Source organism: Acomys russatus, chromosome 24 (assembly GCF_903995435.1).
Source record: "Acomys russatus chromosome 24, mAcoRus1.1, whole genome shotgun sequence".
In the NCBI taxonomy this organism is placed as follows: domain Eukaryota; kingdom Metazoa; phylum Chordata; class Mammalia; order Rodentia; family Muridae; genus Acomys; species Acomys russatus.
This window is the reverse complement of record NC_067160.1, coordinates 13,389,543-13,407,318: the sequence shown is the minus strand read 5'-3', so window position 1 is coordinate 13,407,318 and position 17,776 is coordinate 13,389,543. Positions and strand designations below refer to the sequence as shown.

Here is a 17,776-nt window from a genome sequence, read left to right as displayed (position 1 = left end):
CGGGACAGAGATCCTAGGATGGGCCTAGCTTGTCTCGTACACTTCACCTAGTGCCCTGGGACTCGGGGCTGCAGGACCACGAAGGTCTGCGTGAACAACGAGGAAGGGCGGGAACGCAGTTCACTCAACCAGGTCACCAAGACCCCCTCAAGTTCCCAGAATCCCTAGAATAAAAGGGAAATCCAGAGCGCCACAGCTATGGCCGGCCTGGACCCAGCGACCACCGAGGCAGCCCTCGGCAGGGCCGCCACGCTCTGGGAGGCAGCCCCAGCGGGCGGCTGTGTGCTCTAGGAGGAGGCGCTGCGAGTGTTTGGGCAAGCGGAGGTGGGTAGCCAGCGCGGGGGCTGCAGAGGGCGACCTGGAGCCCCCAGAGCCCTCGCCCCAGGCCCCCCGACGGGTATGCACCCCCTCCCAGAACCGACCCACCCCTTTTGTCCTCGTCCTTTCGAAACCCAAATCTGAAATGAGATAACAGTTGGGGGCGTTGGCCAATTTTCTCTTCTCTGTGCTTTGCCCTGCCTCCCGCCGCCCCCTTCCCTCCTCTTCCTAGTCCACTACCCCTCCCCCACCCACAAGCCTTAGACGGCTTGGAGCGACTCCCCCACCCCACCCCCAGCAGTTATTGTATTTTAATTTAAAAAGCGACACCTTCCCAACCCCGTGCCCGTCCGAGGAAGAACGAAACGCAGTCGCCCGAAGCTGTGAGAACGGAGCGGAGGCTCCGGGGTACCGGGCTCCCCAAATTCAAGCCTTGGAAACGCAACGCACTTCTGGGAACTCAACAGCCACCTTTGTAGCGGGTACTCGGCTGGGTTTGTATTTGCTGTTTTAATACAAACCCCGCCGCACTGCCTATTTCAAAGATGTGCTAATTACTACTTGGATAGCAGGGCGCAAAGTCCTTGTCCATTTCCCAGTACAAAGTAGGTTGCTAGAAAATTTGAAATTGCCTTTCAGCCTAAAGCTGCCTTACCTGAATGTCATAATTACAGTAATTATGTACATCCAAATTACATGCTAATTAAATTAGAATCAAATCGTTCTAAATCGAAATCAAATGAGGTAGTGAAGAATTAATCAATGACAACATAAATAGAGCGCTTCCTTCAGAGATATTTATTGTAACGATCCAAGGAGGAATTTGATCTGAAAAAGTCACCTGTTTATTTACTTTCAAATTAGTAATCAGTTATTATCCCTTCTCCATAATTTTAACCGTTCAGTGTTATTTACCCCCAACCCTTTCCAGACGATGGAGTTTATAGAAATATGTATGAGGTAAATACATACAGACTTGCCTCCCTATATATTATTGGTATAAATATATATACACGGCGTTTGGAACGCAAGGTTTCCAAATGTCCGTGGGGACACATTCCTCCAGAGTCAGTTGGCCGGGGTCCGGAAAAGCTTAACATTTGAGCTGTAGGTTTTCCCAGCCGGTAGCATTTGTTTCTTTGGAAATTCGCTGGGGATTTTGCATTGTTTCTCGGGCATCTTGCCACTTCGGGGGGTTGGTTCACTGATGAGAGAAATGCAGTGATAGGGTGTGACTCCTTCGGACCGTTTTCTTTTTGTAGATTTCTAGGAGAGTTGGTATTTTCTTCTGCGCCAGGAGCTAGAGATTAGTATTGACTTCCCAAAGCACGATCTTCACCTGTGGAGCCCCAGCAAGCAGAAAAAAATTCTCTTGCCTTCCAAGCAATTGTGCCCTGCGACCCGCGGCCGAGCAGGGGACCTACGAGGGAGGCTGAGCAAGCTTCAGGAGGGACAGGGCGGCAAGGGCCAAGCCGTCGCGAGCGCTGAGCTGCTGTCCGGGCACGCAGCTTCGCGGAGGGGCCTGAGAGTGTCTCCTGGCTGGGTTTGGGCCGCCGCGGATCAGCGCCAGTGATCTGACCCTTTCTCATAACGCCCCGTGGGCAGGAAGTCGAGGGGATGTGCGCCCCCAAATTCCCAACTTCTCTGCGTGTTGTGTCCCTGGTTACCAGGTGAAAATTCCGAAAAGGCCCCAGAGAACGCAGGGTGCTGTGGCGCCTACGGGGTGGACTGGAGACACCTATTCAGGACTCATCCTATCAAGCTCCCCGGGCCGGGCCGTCTGCTTCCTTTGGTGTGACGCCCTTTCGGGTCCGGGTCTGGTGGGTTCCGATGGCCTCGGCACCCTGGAAGCCTCTGCCAAGGAAATGCCAGAGATTTTCCACGTCTTCAGTCCCTCGCAGACGGAACATCGCGTCTCAATGGGTACCGCTCTACACTGTGGGGCCCTGGGGTGCTAAGTGTGAGGTGAAATGAAGAAAGAGTGGAAGGTGGTAAGAATTATCTGCCTCCTTTTCTGTCATAGGAACTGGGTAGAAACTTCAAGTCAGGAAAGCGCTCAGGTCTCAGGATGTTTTCTCACTTTTACCAGCAATTTCAGATCTGACCCCGCGGCAAAGGCCGCCGTTGCAGGCCTGCTAACACTTGTCAAGAAATGGTAACTCTAGTAAAATTTATTTTTTCAGAAAACCTAAATAAGATTAAAAGTGTTTGGTTTTTTTCTTTGTTTTTGCTTTTGTTTCTTCAGCCTGCTCCTTGGTCTTAGGCACAGGGTGTGGAGGATGCAGCCTTCCTGAGAGGCCTCTACCAGCGTCTTGGCTATTAGGTCAGAGCATGAAATAGTCCGTGCGGATCTAAATTCTGTGATCGAAACTGAAATAACGCCAGCTGCGATAGGATCCACTATCCGCCAGTGGAAGAATCTGGAAGAAAGGTCTCTCGACAACCTTTCAGATAAAAAGCTTCCTTCATATTGCAACTGCATGATTCTAGAGAGATGGACCATTCCTGCTGCTTTGCCGCGGCAACTTCTACCCACTTGGGCATTTATTAGGAGAAGTTATGACTAATTTACAATGTAGACATCCAGATAAACAAATTCCAACCTAACAACCCGCTTTTTCCTGGTCGTTTGTAAATCGACAGTGCCTCCTACAGGAATTAATACGTCAGTGTTGCGTTAAATGAGGCTTAAGGAAAGAGTTGGAGAGGGGTGTCCCCAAAATGTGTCCTATGCCTCTCCATACAGGTCCATATTGGAGGGGAAAAAAATGAAAAGTGTCGACATGTACCCAGATTTATTTAAAAGGATAAGAAAAATGACAATTTCATGTGTGGATTTGTGGAGTTTAGTCTGAACTATTGAACTTGGAGGATCCTCCGTTGGCTACTTACTAGAACCCTAACTATCTTAAAGACCACTTTCAGTGCCATCCCTCAGGATCACCAGCGCATGCAGACACAGTGAGTTTCGCGAAGGCTGTTGTTACGGTGGTTTTGTGTGAAAATGCCTCCCCTTGCGCCTCTAAGTTAGAATGCTGGCCCTTTTCGGTTGTCTAACATCCGTGAGTGGCCAAGGCCAAAAACTAAACTGCAGATACACATTATCTATAACCACTAGGAAAAATCTCTCAGAATTGGGCAATATTAGAGCTTTAAAAGCTATTCCTTTATGATTTAATATTCTTAACAGGAAGGATTAAATGAGAGATTAAAAATAAAAACCCTTAGGGGCTACCTTACAAAGTTAAGGGTGAGGTATCACATTTTGGTGAATGTCAAAGTGTAAGAGATTATTTCTTTAATTCATTTTTAATTATAGGATGCATTTCAACGTTTTCCTTCATGAACACTATGTTGGTTTGGAACCCTCTTTTAAGGCAGTAAGTATTGCATAGGTTTTGACATTACAAAAATTATAAAGTCTAAAAAGGCGTACGGTGGAAAATAATCACAGCGACACTGATGAACTAGGTATAAATCAGCCCTTATCAATTTCAAATGCATGCTTTTTCAAGTGAAGGAGTAGGATCTTTGAGGTGTGCTGTGAGCCATTAAAGGGTGTGGTGAAGGAGTTCACTTCCTCTCTAGTTTCCTTCACATGCATAATCCAAGGGCTATTTACGTCTTCGGTGCAGCTACACCACAGGACATCTGTGTGTGCACAGGCAAGTATTAGACATGGAGTAGTTTTAACTCCTTTCACATTTAATTTTTTACGAAACTTGGAAATTGTGATTGACATCAAAATCAGTTATTTCTGTACTAAATAAGAGATGCTTTAAAAATTAATGAAATCCAGATTTTAAAAAAATACTACATTCACAACAAGAAAAAATTTCTGTACAGCATATTATCTGCAATTTGTATCGAAAAATTTCCATAGTTTCCTTTTACCAATCCTTTGGAACATATGGCAAAATCTATAGCTAAATTAAATAGAACACTTTACATATTGGTTTTGTTTACAAAGTGAACCCTCCTCCCCCATATACCTTTTAATAAAATAACTCCACAGTTTACATAGTTTCTTTGTATTTTGTAATATGTTTCACTTTTTGAAGAAAAACCTTGTAATGGTGTCAACAGAAAGGCTATTGTGGTAGGCAGGATAACAGACCATGCCCTGCATGTCCTTAACCCACTGAACCTATGAACATGTTACATTATGTGAAAAGGGAGGGTTATGGGTGTAGGTAAGATTGAGGTTGACAATCATTTGATCTTAAGTGTGGAGCTCACTCTGGAGGCCTCAGGCGGACCTACCCACGGGGAACCTTACCAAGCAGAAGGATGCAGAGTAAGGATCAGAGTGCTGGATGTGGAAATGACGCTCCTCTCTTAGTCCTCAACTATAAAAGAAAGGCGCCCAGCACCAGCACCAGCACCAGCGCCAGCACCAGCACCGACATTTCAGAAGGAAGACAGTTCCACTGCTGTCTTCATTTCACTCTAGTGAAAGCCAGGGCAGAACTCTGGTTTTCTGAACTGTTAAGTTTAAAGTAATTTTGTATGCTAATAAGACAAATAACAGGACATTCAATTATAAATATCTCTATACTCTATAGAAAAACTACTGGAAAAATATAGGAAATGCTGATTGATATACAGTGTTTTATTCACCCTAGTGAATTTCTCCAATGATTTCATTTTGCGTCAAGCAAATCCAAATCTTAAAATAGATAGGCATTCAAGGTTCTGTCATTGTTTTAATGGTGTTTCAAACAACAACAAAATCACAGAATTACTTACATATTTTAAATCTGATACAAGGCATAAGAAACAACTACCAACAGAAAAAAAGGTTTCCATATCTCTAAATAGATTTGCTAGAAATATCTGCAAATTTCAACCTTGTGGCACTCAGGTGCTTTTACACTTGAAGTGAGTTTACAGAGATGGAAAATTAAGAGGCTTTTAAAAACTGTAATTAGATAACAATGTGCAAGTCAGGCCTTGCTAAAGCTATTCGGTAAGAAAGGGAGTCCTTCATTCCCAGGCAGGTGTCCAGTGTTTAGCTTCATCTCCTGGGTGCTCACCGTGCACTCTTTCTTCTACGGTCACCATCACCATGGCTTCTGGCGTCCTTCCTTCTGTGCTGCTCTTCACCAGGCCGGTTCCTCATCTCCCTTTGCTTATGACTGCCAGGACTCCTGCTGCGGCTTCTCCTGCTCTCAGCCCTGCTGTGGCTCCGGATTCCCTCGTCTCTGTCAGACCATCTCTTCTCTGGACTATGACGATGGCTTCTGGGCCTTCGGTCAGAACCAGAGTGGACCCATTTGCTATTTTCCCCAGGCTCTTGTTTTAGAAGCCTTTCTTTCTCGTTGGCTTTTCCCCTGTCACTGTGACTGCTAGAAAGTTCTTCATGAAGTATGCTCTTAGACTTGTCCTCTTTACAATAATTGGATTTATTTCCTGAACATTTAGTTTTCTTCTTTTTCTTCCTCTTCTCTCTTTTCTTTTCTTTGTTGTCACTCTCACTATCTGAATTATCTGAAGAGGAGGAGGAGGAAGAAGAGGAGGAAGAAGAGGAGGAAGAAGAAGAGGAGGAAGAGGAGGAAGAGGAAGGGGATTTGTTTTTATGTTTTTTGTGTTTACTTCTGTTCTTCTGTAACTTTTTCTTTCTCTTATCACTTTTCTTTTTCTTTTTTTTCTTTTCAAGTCTATCCAATTTCCTATAGTTGGAAAAAAATAGTTCTTTCATCAACAAAATAGAAACTGTCAACAGACTACAACTTTTTAGATGCTGCTAAAAATGGTGTCCACATCTAAACACATTCTTTACTCGATGATAAACCATTTTCTTCCTTCTAAATTATTCAGGCATGTAAACATTGAGTATAACTTTAAGTAAGGCCAAACTCCTGACTGTACTTCAACGGGAATGACTCTTTTTGATAAAACATTCCTATTGAGTCACAGCATGAAATTATTTAGCATCCTAAATAAAATGGTTCTCTTGATTTAAAGAAAACCTGGGAAATATGTGTAGCATTAAATGGACCTATGTTAGATGAAAAGTTCATCTTGTATATATGTTTAATTGTGGAAATATAAACATTAATTATTTCCAGGTGGTGGTGGTGCACGCCTTTAATCCCAGCACTCGGGAGCCAGAGGCAGGTGGATTTCTGAGTTTGAGGCCAGCCTGGTCTACAAAGCAAGTTCCAGGACAGCCAGGGCTCGAGAGAAACCCTGTCTTGAAAAACCAAACCAAACCAAACCAAACCAATGTTAATTACCAAAACTGATTATCTGTAATTTTTTTTGGGGGGGGGGGTGGTTTCGAGACAGGGTTTCTCTGTGTTAGCCATGGCTGTCCTGGACTCACTTTGTAGACCAGGCTGACCTCGAACTCACAGTGATCCACCTGCCTCTGCCTCCTGAGTACTGGGATTAAAGGCGTGCGCCACCATGCCCGGCCTATCTGTAATTTTTGAATTAGGATATACGTTGGCATTTTAATATGTAAAATAATTACCTACTAGTTCCCAGCAACTTTTAGCCTTAGAAATAGAGCAGCTCTGCTGCTGAATTTTCACTTGGGGAGGCATACGTTGTTGAGATTGAGTTAAGTAAGTGAGACAGCAGCCTCTGCACTGGGCCCTGCCCACCATTCTCCGGTTACTGAAACATGGTGAGCGCCCTCTATTGCACTCAGTAGATAATGCTTGAATTCTTTACCCTAGAGGGAATGTGTTTGACAAACTTAAGTACTATTGTAAATTTAAACATTCTTTCAACATTCCTTGTAAAATTTCACAAAACGTTAAAAAAGAAAAAAAGGGGAAAAAAACAGTAAAAATATTTTCTAAGAACAAGCGGTGTGAAACGTATATACAAATTTATTAAAAAGAGTTAAACCTACAAGTAGGTCTACTTCCACACTGAATACTCTGGAAGGTCCAACAGCTTGGTAAAATAATCTGAGGACACAAACACTGATTTTCTTGTTACTGACAAGCCAAAGTTGGATTCATATAGCTGAAGAATAAATCAATACATGCAATGCCCGACTTAAGCACCATCAGGCACTCTCTGAATGAGAGCCCAGGTGAAACAGAGACAAATCCATCCCATACAGATTCCTAAGTTACCTGAGCAGCTTCTGCTTCTGTTTGGTTGTCAGCGACTTTAAGAACTCAACTTCAGGGTCTTCCTCACCGTCACTTGCGACATAGTCCTTAGTCAATAAAGACATCCAATTGCTAGATTTTAGACAAGCTAGTTAATTAGATGGGGGAAAAAACTACTTGCAGCTGAGAGTTTTGTGTGAGGGACATCCCAGAGATGGTGCGGCACTTGGAATAGGAGGGGTGAGGGATTAGACTATTTCAGCAGTTGCGTTCTACCTGCTAAGGTGAACCGTGACGTTACTACAGATGCTTTATAATTCTTGGAAACTGTCAGGAAGTGGGAGACAAATACAGACGGAAGCTCTACACGTGGCTTATGCTCTCTTTTTAACACGTTAAACATGTACTGGCTAAACACAGCTTCTTTAGTTTAATGAAATATAAAAAATAAGAGCAACTTGAAGGGCTGGGGCTATGGCTCCTTAACAAAGCACTTGCTTAACACTCACATGGCCCCGGGTGTGTGCTCAGCAGTACAGATGTGAAAATATAAAGGCTACGAAACTTAGATCAAAGGAATTATTTATTATCAAATATGCAATAATACAGTCTTTAAAACTCAAACCAGGGCCAGTGAGGTGGGTCAGTGTGTAAGGGCAGTTGCCACCAAGTCTGATGACCTGAGGTTTAATTCCTGGGTTCCACATGGGGGAAAACTGACTCCTCCAAGCTTTCTTTTTGATTTGCACTAGTACATGTGCACGCACACCACACACACACCCACGCGCGCGCGCGCACACACACACACACCCCTCTGTAGGATGCTCGTACACACACAAACATGCACAAAATGCAGTAAGTTTAAAATCTCTTAACTTTCCAAATTTGTGAACAGTTTAATAAATAAGTTAAAAACACCTTCTGTAATGCTAAGGGAGCTGTCTGTGGACTTCTATTGGTTCAATGTAATGCCATTTCAAGGGTGTGTTAGCAGGAAGGAACAAACAATCCTATCACCAATTCAGTTAGTTATTTATCCACATAAACCCAAAGGAGCCATTTCATTTATTAAAATATAGGTTTATAAACAGTTTCTCATTTAGGTTAAAGTAATAAAGAAGCAAAACCAAAATACATTTAAAGCATTTTCTTTGCTCTATCTTACTTTCCTATGGATATATGCATATTGGAAAACATTAAGTAGCAATTCACAAGCAATCACATTTAGATTTCCACATTTTCAGCTTACTGATAAAAAGATCATTACCTGTGATGGATCATTTGCGGTCAAGTTTCTCCCCAGTACATTTCGTTTCAGTGCAAACCCACTGTTTCTCATCTCCGCTATTAGCTCCGAGGGGTGCATTGACGGCCCTGCTCACAAAAATCACAGTTTGAATCTATCATTTATCTCCCTGTACCTTTTTTCTGGACTCCACAGTGGGAATGCAGTTGAAGCTTTGTTAAGTAAAATCACAGCTAAATCAACTCAATAATCTTCTGCTGAGCAAATAATCAGATATGATTTTCTAAAACAGCAGTCTGGAGATTCAGAATAGAAAATAATTGCATTTTTCCTTACGTGCAAGGGGATGCTCGGCTTATGTAACTTTGTCATATTGAAATGTCTACTTGGAAGTTTTTAGTATAAAATAAAAACAAAATGAAAAGCTACAATTAAACTTTTAATGGTTATTCTCAATATTTAGAAGTCTTTTTAAAAAATCAAATATATTAATACTGAATATACAACCATGTGTTTGATATTACCAACACTACACACGCACACACACACACGCACACACGCACACACACACACACTCACTCACTCACTCAGGCACATTAGTTATTAGTTGCATTTATACATATGCCTGGCATTGGAGATGCTTAGTCATTGGGGCTGGCAACCAACAGCTCTAGGACAGCTACAGTGTGTGCGTCTTTCTATTCCCACAAACTGCTGTGTTTACTTTTACGACAATATCAAATTGAGCTGCTTCTGGTCTCATAATATGCACTAACAAAAATTTTTAAAAATTTAAGGTCTGCTCCCTTCTCTCAGAGTAGAAGAGACTCGGCTACGTGTTTTCACCGCACGCAGGTCATACACAAGACGACACACACAGCCTCAGATGAGGTGTCAATAATATATTGTGGTAGGAGAGAGCTGCTGCCAGCCAAGACTTCATATGACAAGATGGGGGATAGAGAAGCATCTGGCAACAGATTTTTAATTTGTTCATCAAATAGTTTGATCTTTCTCTCCCTCTTTTTGGTCTTTTGCCACTTATCCGAATGCTCAGCAACATGCTATTCTGAAAAGCCAAAGCTATGGAGTACGTCTCTTCACCTGTCAACAGCAGCCAGGCACAGGCCAATGCCTTCCTGGCTTTCCTGGCCTTCCTGCACACCTGCTGCTCTGCATCCTAGGCATGAGGCACACAATGGGGGGAACTGCCCATGACCAGAGTATGAGGACTAAGACTAACTTCTATGGATCATTTTACTTAATTTTCTTGATAGCATTAATTAGACCTTAAGTAAAATTTGATTTTTAAATATTAGTTGGCTCTGGGTGGCAAAAAAGTTCTCATAAAACTAATAGCTTTAAATAAGTAACAACGTCCTCCTTGGTGGTTTTCCATGTCTCATCTATAGGAACATAATTTTATAAAGCACAGAATGGCCTTATTATTAAAATTATATTTGCCTGTCAACAACTTGAATTGATGTCAGACAAACTCAGAAAGCATGTATGCTGGGCTGGGGTTGGAGGCCAGGGCTAGAGCACTTGAGCAGCCTGAACAGGATTTTGGGTCGGGTTCCCAGAAACACACACACACAAAGCCAAATATGGTAAGGACTAGGAGCTTGGCCCTTAGGTTAAGAGGTTACTTTTAAATTTTTTAATTAACTTCATCACAGGATGGGTAATTTAGAGACAATGCTTTCAGTAATTCTAACTACCTGAAAATGATCTTTGCCATGTGTCAATAATAAAATGATAAAATAAACAGTACTGTTTTAGCAAGCCCTTCCACGCGGTGGACTGTTAGTGCTGTGTGCAGTGGCACACCAACAACAGTTCTCATTGGAACAGCATCCATGCTACTTTTGACTATTTTATGATACTCTTTAAAATCATAAAAATGCTCTTGAAGGAACCCTCTCTTCACAGGCACATGAGTGAGTGTGGAGGTCAGTGGGCTCCGGGGGTCAAACTCAGGCCATTAGGTGAAGTAGCATCTGGATGGCCCCAGTTGTCTTTTGCACGGGGGACTGAACCTCACACTTGCTAACCTACCATGCTGCCACTATGGGTATCTCACCAGCCCAGAACCAAGTGTTGTTTCCAGATTCTTGTACTTAAACCTCCTGCTGTCAAAAGCTTGAGGTTTAAAGTTCTTGGTTTAGAAGATGTGACAAGGCAGGTTTAATTAAGATATATTTAGCAAGACATTTTTATACTTTCCATGTCACTGTGACAGAGGCTATGTAGAATTATGCTGACAAAAGTAACTCTAGCTCTTTGGAAAGTCAAAACAGACAGAATAAACACATGTGCGTGTGTGTCTGTATAACAAACAGATAAACCTGTATGATTCTGTATACAGGGTTCTCTCCCTTGACCACCCCTCTGATTGGATCTCAACACTACAGCTCAGGAGGCTAAATACACAGCAAAGGCGTGAGATATCACCCCTAGCAAAACAGGCACACTCATAAAATAGGCTGTCTAACAAGTATCTTCAAAGCGTGGTGCCTTTAATCCCAGCACTCAGGAGGCAGAGGCAGGTGGATTGCTGTGAGTTCGAGGCCAGCCTGGTCTACAGAGTGAGTCCAGGACAGCCAAGGCTACACAGAGAAACCCTGTCTCGAAAAACCAAAAACCAACCAATCAACCAAACAAACAAAACAAGTATCTTCAAATACAAAATAAGTCCTCTTAATGTCTGGTAAATTACAGCTGGATATGAGTCATAGAGATGCTTCCCTTCTTCTTAAATCTACAATGCCAGAATTCATTAGAGAGTTTTTAAGGAGGCCAACTATTCTTGTTTATTTGTTTTCAAGACAAGGTCTCATGTAGTCCCAAATAGTCTTGAATGCTTCATATTGCCAAGGATGCCTTGAACTCCTGATCTTCCTACCTCTGCCTCCTGAGAGCTAGGATTGAAGGCACAGCCTCGTGTCACAAGCAAACCCAGGGCTTCTGCACGCTGGGCAAGGCCTCAGTCTAGGCTGTTGTTGTAATGTGTCTGTGAAGCTTCAGAATCCGAGTCAATTGGGCTTGGCCTCCACAACAAGAAAAAGCCCCAGTCCACCCCAGGAAGGCAGCCCACGGAGCAACTGCTCTACACACTCACTCAGTCTCAGCCTTCCTTTACTGTGAACTGTGTCAAAGCACTGATTAGATGCTGCTGCTTAGCTCATGTCCTGACTACATCCAAACTATTCTAGAAAAAATATGCATGTAATCTGTGCCTTAAAGAAGAGAAGAAATCCCAGGAAGTGAAATATGTTGTACAAGATTACATTTGCAAAGGGCTTTACTTATTAAAGGTGGTTATTTTTTAGAAATAGACAATTTCAAGGAGAGGCAAACTGCTCTACAGTAAGACAGGTATTTCATTAGACAGTCATATAGACACTTGGAAGTTTTAAGCTGGGGTCAGGATACGTGCCTGTAGACCCACACACAGGTGTAGACGGAGTTCAGTCTCCTCTAGCTGCTTTGTGGCTAGCCTGAGTAACCCAAGAACGACCCTATCTCAAAAAGCCAAACACAAACATAACAGTACAAAGTAAAGGAGTTTTACAAAGGAAGGCTGGGGTCTGAGGCAGTCAGAGGACAGCACAAGTCATGCCGAAGATGCACCTGTACTCTACCGCTTGCTCAGTCCACAGCAGTTCCGCTTTCTTTTTAAAGAAAGCATCGCTGCTGTACCCCCCTGCCCCCAGAACTCAGTATGCATCCCAAATACGGCTTTGAACTTCGAATATTCCCACTTCAGCCTCCTGAGTACTGGATCAAATGAATATTTCTATGACTTATGGCATCAAATGAAAGAAGGGTAGTGAGCAAACCAGTGTTAGAAAAGCCTTTCCTGGGCCAAGGAGATAGCTCGGTCAGTGTAAGGGTCAGAGCTCAACCCCAGAACCCACGTGAAAGAAAAGGCTAGGTGTGGTAGCATGCATTTGGGGGTTCTGTTTTGCTTTTTGAGACAGGGTTTCTAGGGAACCACAGCTCTTCCCTTCCTTCTTACAAGGGCACACAGGGACACTAGTTACAGCACGCTACCCAGAGAGCGCTAGCTAGTTACAGCACGCTACCCAGAGAGCGCTAGCTAGTTACAGCACGCTACTCGGAGAGCGCTAGCTAGTTACAGCACGCTACCCAGAGAGCGCTAGCTAGCGCGAATTATCAAAAACTATCTTACACTTACATCCAGTTTCTTACTGTGCCATGACAATTCTGCTTTTGGGAAAGCTTGTGGAGGGGCTGGAGAGTGCTTGCTGCTCTGGCAGACGATGTGGGTCCCAGAACCCACATGGAAGCTTACAATAGGCTTTTAGCACCAGAGCCAGGGCATCTGATACCCCTCTGACCTCCATGGGCACAAGGCATGAACATGGTCCACATACATACATGCAGGCACTCACACATATATACTAGAAAAAAAATACCTAGAAAGCTTAATTAAAAAAAAAAAAAAAAAGAAAAGATTAAAATGTAGGGGAGACTAGGAGGAGAGGAGAGAGGGTGCTAGGGTCAGGATGTAAAGTGATTAAAAAAAATAAATACATAGAGGAAGAAAAAGATAAAAGACTAAAGTAGAAGCTGGGTGTATTGGTGGACACCTTTAATCCCAGCTCTCGGTTTGAGGCCAGCCTGGTTTACTGAGTGAGTTCCAGAACAGCAAAAGATACAGAGAAACCCAACTCAAAAACCAAAACAGGAAAAAAGGGGGGAAAAGACTGAAAATGAGAAAAGGATATAATAAAAACAAGGTATAATAACATAAACTACAAAAGTGCCATAATGAAACCCATTACTCTGTAGGCTAACAGTAAGAACAATGGGGAAAAAGCATGGATGTAGCAGGAACATGTAGCTTAAGTCCCAGGAAAAAGTGAACAAGGCTATTAATAAAGTGTGTGGGTGATGTTTATTTATAAAGACGGGGATGTTCTACGTATGATTTTCTAAAGGTTATGTAAGAACCAACTGTACTGAACTGCATTAACCTGTGCCGTCCGCAGGATTGTCCTGACACACTGCCAGTTCACCGGAGAGGAGGTTGGAGACAACAGGGCTCCTTACTGCTCTTACCCCAAAGTTCATCTGAAGACTGCTCACTCTTAGGACATGGAATATACAGGAAAATTAAACATTTATGTGGCTGAAAAGCACAAAGGCAACAAAATATGAAACTATCCTTATTGCATGCTAGCCCAAATTACTTTTTGTTAGAAACAACTTTGCCTTATAGAATCAATATAAAGACCTATGACATATTTGATTAGATCTTTATTACTTATGTTTCCAACTTAATTTACAATAAAGCTAATTCACATGCTGAAGGGACTGTCAAGACTTCTCTGTGTTGTGAGATCACAAAGCATCAGAACTTGCTATTCAACTTTAAATTGATTACAGGAATATAAATGTTCTGGTTACAGTGAGCCCCAAAACAATACACCAAGGGCTAGGGATGCGGCTCAGTTGGTGGAGTCTTGATTGGCACACGTGAAGACCTTGCTTGGTCTGATCCCTAGCACACCATACACTGGACACGGTGCTGATGCCTGTAATTTGGGATCAATCCAGGGTCATCCATGGCTACACAGTGAATTGGAGGCCAGCCAGAGCTGTACGAGATCCTGTCTCAAAATCCCAGTGGGAGAAGGAAGGAGAGTGCACTGTACATGATGCTCAGGAGCAGGAAAGGCAGATTAGGAGTTAGTGCCTACGGGAGGAGGCCAGCTGGAAAGGGCAAACAGCGTTTTGCAGGGCGAAGGGAATGCTCTCCATCTTGTCTAGGATGTCATTAGGAGGCGCACACATCCGTCAAACTCAAATCCTGCACTCAAGAGTAGTGCATTTTACCTTAAACAGCTGTAAGAGGCTGGGTGTGGGGATGCACACTAATCCCAGCACTTGGGAGGCAGAGGCAGGCACATCTCTGTGAGCTAGAGGCCACCTTGTTCTGTGTAGCAAGTTCCATGTCAGCCAGGATCCTGTCTCACAAAAAGAGTTATAATAGTACATTAGACAAGAGTGATTGCTGAGTTGGGTTCGGTGGCACATGCCTGTAATCCCAGCACTCAGGGAGGCAGATAGGCAGATCTCTGGGAGTTCGAGGCCAGCCTACTTCTACAAAATGAGTCCAGGACAGCCAAGGCTACACAGAGAAACACTGTCTTGAGAAAAACAAACAACAACAACAAAAAAGAGTGACCGCTGAGTGGTGGTACTAAGGACTCCAAACTGCATCTACTATAAGGAGGGTGTTGCATGGAAAATTTAAATTTCAGACACAACGTAGATAATGATTTTTTTTTTTAAAGATTTATTTATTTAAAGATTTATTTTATTGTATTATGCATACAATGCTCTACCTGCATGTACATCTGCAGGCCAGAAGAGGGCACCAGATCTCATCATAGATGGCTGCGAGCCACCATGTGGTTGCTGGGATTGAACTCAGGACGTCTGGAGGAGCAGTCAAGTGCCCTTAACCTCTGAGCCATCTCTCCAGCCCATAGATAATGATTTTTTAAAAATCTATCTTACTAAGACTTTAGGAGGGTCTTGTTTTGTCTTCACACTTGTGATACTTTTGAGAAAATTAGTTCATAAGAAAAGTACAACTTTCTACTGAGAAATCTGATTGAAGAGATGGGATGAACCCTTTGATGTTCTGAGTGGCTAGTGAAGCTTTTCCACGCGCACACTTGCCAAGTCAACCGTTACCTGCTAACTGCACACTGCGCAAGAAAATGGGGATACAGAAATGTTAAGATATAGTTCGTATTTCAGAAAAACACATTCTCCAGGAGTAAACTAGCGACTCATTCTCAGACTCTCAGAGGCTTAGAAAAGAGGAAACGCAGGCGTTCTAAGTGGAGCATGGTGAAGGCTCACAGTATTCTCCAAGTTTGACTGGGACAGAAGATAAACCAAATGTCATTCTTTACCTGCACTGCCACAAGTTAATTTCCTTTACTTGACAGTCACATAGGCTGACATAAACGAGACTTATGGAGCTGGGGAGATAGCTCAGTCAGTAAAGTGCTTTCCGGCAAGCACAAGGTCATGAGTTCAGATCTCCAGTGCTCATGTAAAAAGCTGAGGTGTGGTGCTACATGCCTGTAATCCCAGCACCAGGAGGGAGACAAAAGGATCTGTGGGGCTCAAGCCATGTGTCTGCCTGCACATACAGAGACTTGTGCTTGTGATCTGAGAAGCATGGCACCCTGTGAGCTTATGAGAGTGGTGTCCTCCATTAGTACCAGACATGCCTTTAACAACAAGCAGAGCCACTTATTGACAGAATAAGACTATAATTAATTTATTGGCATCAGTAGAATTTCAAAGAACCACTTTAAACATAATTTAGGAGCTGAAGAGATGATTCAGGGGTTGAGAGCATTTGTCCCTGCAGAGGACCTGGGTTTGGTTTCTAGCACATGGTGGCTTTCAAGCATCTGTAACTCCAGTACTAGGGGATCCAACACCATCATCTGACCTCTGCAGGCACCAGGCGCACATGTGGTACACAGACATATATGTAGGCAAAACACTCACAAAATAAGATAAATACATCTAAATAAAGAAAAACTATAAAATGACAAAAAAAAAAAAAAAAAGCAGAAGAAAGTAAAGGGCTGGTGGTTTGACTATGGCACAGTGTACGCTGAGCACTCTGGATCTAAAAAGCCTTGGGTCTAATCTTCAGTATGGGAAGGAGAGGGAGAGGGAGGGACAAGGGGGGAAAAAGACTGACTTTTTAAAATGTTAAAAGAAAAAGCTACCAATAAAGAATTGAACATCCAGTGAAATGTTTCAAAAGTAAATGAGAAGCAAAAAGCTCAGATCAAGCAGATGAATGAAAAATCTATTGGGAGCTAGACTCGGGTTATAGGAGATATTAACAGTAGTTCTTCAGGGGAGGCTGGAGAAAGGGACAGACCACGCCGACAGTAAGCAGAAAAGCAAGAGTAGCAACACTTATCTTGACACTAACAGAGTTCAAAGCAAGAGTCTTAATTAGGGTCACTAGTACTCTGCAGAGACACGGCAATTCTTATAAAAGCAAGCATTTAGGGGCTGGAGAGATGGCTCAGGGGTTAAGAGCACCGACTGCTCTTCCAGAGGTCCTGAGTTCAATTCCCAGGAACCACAGTGTGGCTCACAACCATCTATAATGTGATCTAATGCCCTCTTCTGGGGTGCACGCATATATACAGACAGAGCACTGTATACATAATAAATAAAGAAAGAAAGAAATATTTTTTTTTAAAGCGTTTAATTTGGGCTTGCTTACAGTTTCATGGATAATGGTGATGCATGACGGCGCGTAGGCAGATGCAGCACTGGAGGAGTAGCTGAGAGCTCTACATCGAGACCCACAAGGAAGCAGGAGAGAGAGATACTGCTTGGGCTTCTGAAACCTCAAAGTACACTCCCAGGGCTACACCTCCCCCAACAAAGCCACGTCTCCTACTCCTTCTCAAGCAGTGCTATTCCCTGATGGGTGCTAAGCACTCAAACATATGAGCCTATGGGCGGCCATTCTTCTTCAAACAACCCTAGCAAGGACAATTATTAAGGATGAGGAGAGGCATTATAATGGCAAAGGTGCAATTTTCTAAAAAGATCCAATAATCTGAAATATGTACATACCTAATGACAGTATCAAAATGTGTGAGGGAAACTGATAGACATGCTTTGATTTGTTTTTAGAAACAGGCAAAGCCATGGTTACTTTTGAAGACTTTGACACGCTTCTACCAGTTGACAGATCCACCAGGCAAAAAATCGGGAGGCAACAGTGAACTGACCCAAGCAATGGATCTAGTTGACTTAGATTTTACCCAGTAGTAGAGAGACATGTGCTTTTCCCACACCAATGTATGGTATTCACCAAACAGTAAATATTCTGGGCCACACTGCTGAACAAATGATAAAAGAATGCAAAGTGCACAAGGCCTACTCTCAGATCACAAAATTTAAATGAGAAATCTGTAAAAAGACAACAGCTGGAATATTTCACAAGATTTGGAGGTGAAGAAATACACTTCTTATAACACACAGCAAGAAGGTGTCAGAAGAGAGGAAAAAAGTATTCTGAATTAAGGAAAATAAAAACATAGCAGTT

The 17,776-nt window shown here is 42.9% G+C and overlaps 1 protein-coding gene across 1 annotated transcript in view; it reads right to left on the bottom strand.

The window, feature by feature from the left end:
- Positions 1–5,337: 5,337 nt before the first annotated feature.
- Cir1 (corepressor interacting with RBPJ, CIR1) overlaps positions 5,338–17,776 on the bottom strand; it is a 31,254-nt gene continuing 18,815 nt past the window's right edge. Inside the window, exons 8-10 of the mRNA XM_051166091.1 lie at positions 8,659–8,765; positions 7,413–7,498; positions 5,338–5,990 (exon numbers count right to left, since the gene is read on the bottom strand). Coding sequence (XP_051022048.1) covers positions 5,351–5,990; positions 7,413–7,498; positions 8,659–8,765 — 833 coding nt within the window. The 3' untranslated portion in view covers positions 5,338–5,350. The remainder of the gene's footprint in view (positions 5,991–7,412; positions 7,499–8,658; positions 8,766–17,776) is intronic.